The sequence below is a fragment of the Limulus polyphemus genome, unplaced genomic scaffold (genome assembly GCF_000517525.1).
Source record: "Limulus polyphemus unplaced genomic scaffold, Limulus_polyphemus-2.1.2 Scaffold8925, whole genome shotgun sequence".
NCBI classification, from domain to species: Eukaryota; Metazoa; Arthropoda; class Merostomata; order Xiphosura; family Limulidae; genus Limulus; species Limulus polyphemus.
Window position 1 is genome coordinate 16342 of NW_013674535.1, and position 8636 is coordinate 24977.

At 34.6% G+C, this 8636-nt stretch overlaps 1 protein-coding gene across 1 annotated transcript; it reads right to left on the reverse strand.

The window, feature by feature from the left end:
- Window positions 1-6100: 6100 nt before the first annotated feature.
- Window positions 6101-7483, reverse strand: LOC111083293. The gene has a single exon (XM_022379706.1). The coding sequence runs from the start codon at window positions 7037-7039 to the stop codon at window positions 6101-6103; it is 939 nt and encodes a 312-aa protein (XP_022235414.1). The 5' UTR covers window positions 7040-7483.
- Between the last annotated feature and the right edge of the window lie 1153 nt (window positions 7484-8636).

Genomic DNA, 8636 nt, shown 5'->3' on the forward strand with positions numbered 1-8636 from the left:
CTAAACTAAAACATACATTAATAAATTGGGGTGATGGATAAACAGGTAAACTATGAACAACAACTTTGATCTGGAATTATATTCAACCCTCCCTTTCCGTATAATGAGATAGTCCCGATCTTGTATAACTTTATTTTGGCATGAAATATTAGTGGTGGTATGAAATATTGCCGAAATATGTAGAGTAATGACTGTAATTAAAATTTTATTTGAATGACACAATAATGTGTTGCAATGATACCTAATTATTCAATTCTATTAACTAGGTCAAATGTTAATTATTATACATACAGATGGTTATATAGTTGGTCTGATATATAATATGGTAAAACGGTTCAAGAAGAAAGTCGTAACATTATTCACACACCTAATTATTTTAAGGTACACTATTGGTGATTGCAAAGGACTTAAAAATCCCATAAATATTATTTCAAATTTTGTACAGCTGCAATTTGAATTAACTTTATCTGTTTGTAGTTATGCTATTTAAAGTTGTGTATGAATGATAATAAACACCTGGAATATATCTATTTGGTGTGTGAAGAAACGTCGTTTTTTATCATTTCTGTATTAGTTTTACTTCCGCATCATTACCTTGTACTAAGTGTCATGGTATCGTTTAATAAGTACCACGATATCTTGTACTGAGTGTCATGGTATCGTTTAATAAGTACCACGATATCTTGTACTGAGCGATATATTGTACTAAGTGTCATGGTATCATTTAATAAGTACCACGATATCTTGTACTAAGTGTCACGGTATCACTTAATAAGTACCACGATATCTTGTACTAAGTGTCACGGTATCACTTAATAAGTACCACGATATCTTGTACTAAGTGTCACGGTATCACTTAATAAGTACTACGATATCTTGTACTAAATGTCAGCTAACAAAACTCGATAAAATATATGCACAGGAAAGTATAAATACATCCGTAATGTGTAGCACTGCATGAGAGAGAACAAGTAGGCCTAGCCTGAGTTAAAATATCTTTTAAGTTTGTTCTCACTAGTTTGATGTTGAACCTGAATGGTACATTACTACGAAAGAATATTATGTAAGCCAATTTATCTACAAGTAAACCAATACGAGAACACTATAGCTATATATATATATATACTAGTATAAACGCCTTCCTTCAGACGACTGTTTGATGTTTGTGTTAGTATTCATACCTCATTTAAAAATAAATTTAAAAAAGTGAACATTTTCTAAACAGGAGTTTTTCTGGGAAGTACTGCACGGGAAGAGTGTTCGGATTATGCTTATATAGACTGCAATGTTTTTATTTATTAAAAGTGGTACCTTTTATTGAAAAAATAACTTTTTTTAAAAACTATTTTTTACTACTATATTTACAAATTACATCAATAAAGATATAATCAAACCCTCACGTACAGACCTAGTAAAAATCGTATTCTTCTTGTGTTTGTTTGTTTTGAATTTCGCGCAAAGCTACACTAGGGCTATCTGCTCTAGCCGTCCCTAATTTAGCAGTGTAAGACTAGAGGGGAGGCAGCTAGTCATCACCAACAACCGCCAACTCTTGGGCTACTCTTTTGCCAACGAATAGTGGGATGGACCGTCACATTATAACGCCCCACGGCTGAAAGGGCGAGCATGTTCGGTGGGGGACGAAGATTCGAACCCGCGACCCGCAGATTGCGAGTCGAGCGCTCTAACCACCTGGCCTTGCCGGGCCTTCTTCTTGTGAGGAGAGTACTTTAAATTGTGTTCTGTGATAAAGAAATGTTTGTTGAACATACCACAGTTATTTTTCTAAATATCTGAATCTTGACTACCCAAAGTGTGAAGTTCATATGGATTTTTTTTTGTAGTGCCATTCAATAGATGGCGCCTCACTGTATTAATTATTTCGGTCACATAGATAGATATATACACACTACGTCCATTATAGTAAGATATATATTATATAGTTCCTGCCAATGTAATAAATAGTTCCTTCACATCCTCTTCTGCGCTTATATTTACATTCCAAAAATAACATTAAAAAGGCATATCCGAACCAACCACTCAAACAAACTTTGTGTAGGAGCGGAAGCTAAGAAAATAAAGTAATAAAACCCAAACGCGTTTTTCAGACACACGTTTTGCAAACTCAACAAAAACAAATATAGTGTGCATGCATAAACCAGTACAACTTTAATAGTCAGTTAAACCTAATTTAATTTCTCTCCATATACTCGATCGAAAAACTAAAAGTAAGTTTGAATCACGAAATATTTTGTAGTTTTGGCAATTAAAAAACAATATGATGCCATGATTATGATCATGGCCTGGTTTAAAGATAAGGAAATGTTTCCAAATAAATCTATCTTGAGAGGTGGGAAAGGTGGGTTAATTGGTTCTTAGTTGTGATACTGGAGTTTAGTGTTGTTTTTGGAATGTTAAAAAATACACAAGTTCCGGTAGAAGTCTCTGTTTCTGTGTAAAGCATAAAAAAAGATTTTTGTTGCCTATATTTAAAGATTTGTCGAAGAACTATTTCACTGTGGTAATATAGAGAAACAAGAAAGAATGTTCTGAGGTGAAATTACCATAAAAACAATGCTTCATATTATTGTTTACAGAGTTGTGGAGTATAAGACGTGTGAGGTTTCTTTGTGTTGAGGAAAGCATGGTTTTTATGGTAATTTCAGTATTATTGTTTACAGAGTTGTGGAGTATAAGACGTGTGAGGTTTCTTTCTATGACGTTTCTATCTACAAACGCATCACTAAAAAAAAGGGGGAGGGTTGCAGTCTTTGTGTTAAGGTTTCAGTGATTTCTGTTATTAGAATTTAAATATAATGGGATCGATCGCTTCAGAACTAAAAGCTTATGACTCATGACATCACAGCACGCGAGGGTTATAGACTGTGGTCGCTAGTTGTTTGCGTGATTGAAAACCTCACCCCAATTGTGTTTATACACTTTCAAGAGGTGTTGGAAAACGTGTATAAATCACGAAGAGGGAGTTCAAATGAACTGCGAATTCGTTTTATCAATACGTGAGTTAAGTCTATATTTTATTGAAACCATTATTTTTGACATCGGATTATTTACTGTGCACTTCTAACTATTTAATTCAAGGAAAATAAGAAATTATATATATGTAAGTATTCTAGATCCATAAAAACTTCTACTAGGAGAAGGTCATCAGAAAAAAACAACAAGTTATTCTATTTCACATAATAAGGTGTTGTTAAAATGTTTTCACGTGTGTATGATGTAAGCCTAGACAGTTATTTCTTGAACATGCGTAGTGAAACACAACGAATTGCATGAGAGTGAATCTTTGAAATGTTTTAAAACAATAAAGTTGAATCCATCCAACTTTAAAATATCAAAATGTACGAATTATGCAAAATCCCATTAGCAAGGGAAACTGAAAATTCCATAAATCCGCAATACTATCATTTGAGTTGTCAAAAACTAATGTCAGGTGCAAATGCTTATTGGCGTTACTGTTAATGTCAGCTTTATAAGAGAGATCTGATTAGCTTGACATAAAACCCATATCTATAAGGTGTAAGGTAGCCCTGATCAGCTTGAAATAAAACCTTTCAATATAAGTATCTCTGGTTAGTTTGAAATAAACTTTGTGCATCTCTAAGATAACTCTTGTCAGGTTGATAAAACCCTTATCTATAATGTAGCTCTGGACAGCTTGATAAAACCTCTGTCTATAAGGTAGCTCTGGTCAACTTGGTAAACCTTTATCTATAAGGTAGCTCTGGTCAACTTGATAAAACCTTTATCTATAAGGTAGCTCTGGTCAACTTGATAAAACCTCTATCTATAAGGTAGCTCTGGTCAGCTTGATAAAACCTCTATCTATAAGGTAGCTCTGGTCAGCTTGATAAAACCTTTATTTATAAGTTAGCTCTGGTCAACTTTATAAAACCTTTATCTATAAGGTAGCTCTGGTCAGCTTGATAAAATCTCTATGTATAAGGTACCTCTGGTTAGCTTGATAAAACATTTATCTATAAGGTAGCTTTGGTCAGCTTGATAAAATCTCTATCTATAAGGTAGCTCTGGTAAGCTTGATAAAACCTTTATCTATAAGGTAGCTCTGATCAGCTTTATAAAACCTTTATCTATAAGATAGCTCTGGTCAGCTTGATAAAACCTCTATCTATAATGTAGCTTTGGTCAGCTTGATAAAACCTCTATCTATAAGGTAGCTCTGGTCAGCTTGATAAAACCTCTATCTATAATGTAGCTCTGGTAAGCTTGACAAAATCTCTATCTATAAGGTAGCTCTGGTCAGCTTGATAAAACCTTTATATATAAGGTAGTTTTTGGTCAGCTTGGTAAAACCTCTATCTATAAGGTAGTTCTGGTCAACTTGACAAAACCTTTATCTATAAGGTAGCTCTGGTCAGCTTGATAAAACCTCTATCTATAATGTAGCTCTGGTCAGCTTGATAAAATCTTTATCTATAGGGTAGCTCTAGTCAGCTTGATAAAACCTCTATCTATAATGTAGCTCTGGTCAACTTGATAAAACCTCTATCTATAAGGTAGCTCTGGTCAGCTTGATAAAATCTTTATCTATAAGGTAGCTCTAGTCAGCTTGATAAAACCGTTATCTATAAGGTAGCTCTGGTCAACTTGATAAAACCTCTACTACTGAGGTAACTGGTGAGCTTTAAATAAACTCTGTGTCTATAAGGAAGCTCTGATCAACTCTAAATAACACTTGTGTGGCCATTATTCAATTTTGGGCACTTTAGAATAAGACCTTCACATTTGCAACGTGATGTTTCTCTTAGTTAGGTCCTGTTCGAAGATATAAATCACTGAACAACAAGCAATAGCCAGTTTTCTCTTAGTTAGGTCCTGTTGGAAAGTTTAGGACACTGAACAACCGGCAATGGCAGGTTTTCTCTTAGTTAGGTCCTGTTCGAAGGTATAAATCACTGAACAACAGGCAATAGCCAGTTTTCTCTTAGTTAGGTCCTGTTGGAAAGTCTAGGACACTGAACAACAGACAACGGCAGGTTTGCTCTTAGTTAGGTCCTGTTGGAAAGTCTAGGACACTGAACAACAGGCAATGGTAGGTTTTCTCTTAGTTAGGTCCTGTTGGAAAGTCTAGGACACTGAACAACAGGCAATGGTAGGTTTTCTCTTAGTTAGGTCCTGTTGGAAAGTCTAGGACACTAAACAACAGGCAATGGCAGGTTTTCTCTTAGTTAGGTCCTATTGGAAAGTCTAGGACACTGAACAAAAGGCAATGGCAGGTTTTCTCTTAGTTAGGTCCTTCTCGAAGGTTTAGGTCACTAAACAACAGGCAATAGCCAGTTTTCTCTTAGTTAGGTCCTGTTTGAAGGTCTAGATCACTGAACAACAGTCAATAGTCCGTTTTCTCTTAGTTAGGTCCTGTTTGAAGGTCTAGATCACTGAACAATAGTCAATAGTCCGTTTTCTCTTAGTTAGGTCCTGTTTGAAGGTCTAGATCACTGAACAGCAGTCAAGTGCCAGTTTTCTCTTACTTAGGTGCCGTTCGAAGTTCTAGAGGTGTAGGTCACTAAACAACAGGCAATAGCCAGTTTGTATATTCAAAATTATTTGTTGTTTTTATGCTATGACTTGTACTTAGATGTATTCTAAAAGTTCAAAGTTCATAAATACATGTGGTAAGATTTACAACAAACCAGAAATTCCTTAATCAGATAGTGTTATTTTTAAACAATCTTACTTTTTGTTATAGTTTTTGTGTTTAATGTTTGATGAGGATCCTACCAATTAATTAATTCAAAATTACAATAACAGCAACTATCACAATTGGAAAAGTTTGATTTTAATTATTACAATATTTCACCCATAGTATCGGCTCATCATCACGTAGTAGTTACATTAATAAAAAAATATTTTGAATAATGATGACCCGATCCTATTGGTCGATATGTTGTAATCATCAAAATAGAATTTCCCTTATATAAAAGTCGCTATTATCGTATTTTGTTTAGTAATTGATTTGTTTTGTTTTGTTGGTTGTTACTTTCTTCCACGAGACCATATTCGTGGTGACTTTTTTTCTTGCAGTGGAGCCAAAAACGAGTAAAATAAAAGCAAATAATGTTTCCTACCTAAAATTTATGTTGTTTTCCTGTCGTCCAAAAAATGGCGCTGAGTACGAAATTAGCCACTTGTTTCCACCACCACATTCCAAATAAGGTGAAGTCCACCTACCGTCAGATAAGCCAACTATAATGTCGCTGCCGCCGCTCAGAAGAGGCACAGAAGCGACACTAAGGTTTGTGTTGCTTTTCCTTTGGATCAGGTCAGTGAAGTTTCTTAAAAAAGGTTGCCAGAACCATTCACTTCCAACAGAGTCTTCTTCATCGTAGGAAACGTTATAAGCTGTCGCTAAGTCCTTGGTTTCAATATATCCATCTTGTCTGAACGCATAAGGAGCGAACAGTAGCGGTGGTATTTTCCCACGAGGACGGAAAACGCCTCTTTGAAAGCCAATACCACTAGCATATATGAAAGGATCACTCTCAACATTTACCTTCACCAAAGAGTAACAAAACTCTTCATTATAAAGCATTTCTTTATCGCCTGAATCCTTTAAAAAAAGGTTCGTCAGAATATTTGCTGTTTTTATGGCAGCGGCTGCTTGTCTTTCAAAACGATCAAAAGACTGATTAGATAGGTCATACCTAAAATGAGCTTTCAAAGAAGTCCGTGCACAGTGTTGCGAATCGCTGCGATTGTGCGTTAATTCGATGTAATTCAGGACAGCCGAAACATAGTCTTCTTGCTGGAGAAGCTCAAGCACATCATCGTCATCAAAATACGCAAAATCGGCGTCGCGCTTAGATCGCAGTATCTGTGACCGAAGATTTTCATCAGTTCTGTTTATCAATGGTGAAGTATAGCCGGTGTTTTCAAGAAATGATATTAAGTTTGGGCTTAAATCTGTTGTTGGGCTCATCCCACAAACCACGAGATTTTGTTTCAAAAGCAAACATAGCAAAGAAAGTATCAAAAATACAGATCCGTCCAAGGATATCACCATATTGGAATTAATTTACAAACCAAAATTTTAATATTTCGTCAACAAATTTCAAATATATTGCACAAAATGTTAAATAGTTGACCCACATTGAACAGAGCAATAATAAACTGACTTATCACGCTTGTTGTAAGCAAAGACAGCTTCTAAAAACAAACAAAAAGAAACGTTATAAACTGACACGATTTTTTCTTTCTTTTTAACTGCTTGGACGTGAGATTGTTTGTTGTAGAGAGGAGACGAAAATGTTGCTTTCAGTAGGTATATCTCTTTCAATAAGCGACATATTGGTCCCAACTACCAACGTGGCCAAAATATCAGTCTTTCTTTACTATTTTGCATTCTTTTCGTTTTCTTTCTCTTCTCCCGTTTCTCTGCTTCTACACCTATATTTATATTTCTCGACGCGACATCACTGATGGCTGTTGTACGGTGTTGAGTCCATCGCCTGTAAAATCAATAAACAGTTACTTACAGGGTGCTAGGATAATATTCCAAAAGACGGCAAAAATGAGGACTACAAAATAAAAAATCTAATAATAAATTAACTAGTGCTCTCGAAACTAGAAATAATCTAAAACTTACACCATGAATATTATATATATATTCCACACAATATCAAGTTATTTTCATTTTAAATGTTCATACTCGGTACATTTTGACGAGGTCTTACAAAAAAAAAAACACAACCTTTCTATTTTAATGTTATGTTCTCACGTGATAACAATACTGCTGCCTTGGGTCATAAAACATGTTTTTGAGACTTGGTCATTAACATGTATTAAATATGTAGAACTTATATGTCACTTGTTTCCAGCCGTTTCTTAACGATGCTATAGCATTACAGTACAAGAGAACGGAGCAACATGAATGTCTTCCAGTGTTCTCCTTTCTTGATGTTGGTATAATGTAAGCCGAAAGTATAACACAAGTTCCTTATCACTGATACGACATATACTTTAGAGTTCCACTTATAAATCATCGCTTGTGCAAAACTCGTAACACATGATTATTTTATTTACATTTTGCTCCTTTTTATCGTGTGTGATCAAAGTGTTGCTCGCGCACAAATTCTATTCGTCGTTAAATTTTTCCATATACGGATTCGTAATTTCAAATATTTATTCATTTTTGAGGCTCGTTTTTGCTTTTGTCTGACTATAATATTACTGGTTGCAAATATCTAAAATCTCCTAGTTTGATAAAAATAAAGTCTATTGAAACTATCTTTGAAGTACAGCTTACTTAAAATGTGTTAATGAACGCAAATTACATTGTATTTTTTACACTTCTTCAGTAAATTCCTATAAGAACAGTAGAACAAATCAAGAACATAAATATTACGTTATGTTTTACTTACAGAAATACACTAGATTGCTAAAAACAGTAGGACTAGTCATGACACGTAACATAAATATTACGTTTGTTTTACTTACAGAAATACACTAGATTGCTAAAAACAGTAGGACTGGTCATGACACGTAACATAAATATTACGTTATGTTTTACTTACAGAAATACACTAGATTGCTAAAAACAGTAGGACTAGTCATGACACGTAACATAAATATTACGTTTGTTTTACTTACAGAAATACAGT

Excerpts from the sequence above, each read along its gene's own strand:
- LOC111083293 (XM_022379706.1), bottom strand. The coding sequence starts at position 7,039 with ATGGTGATATCCTTGGACGGATCTGTATTTTTGATACTTTCTTTGCTA.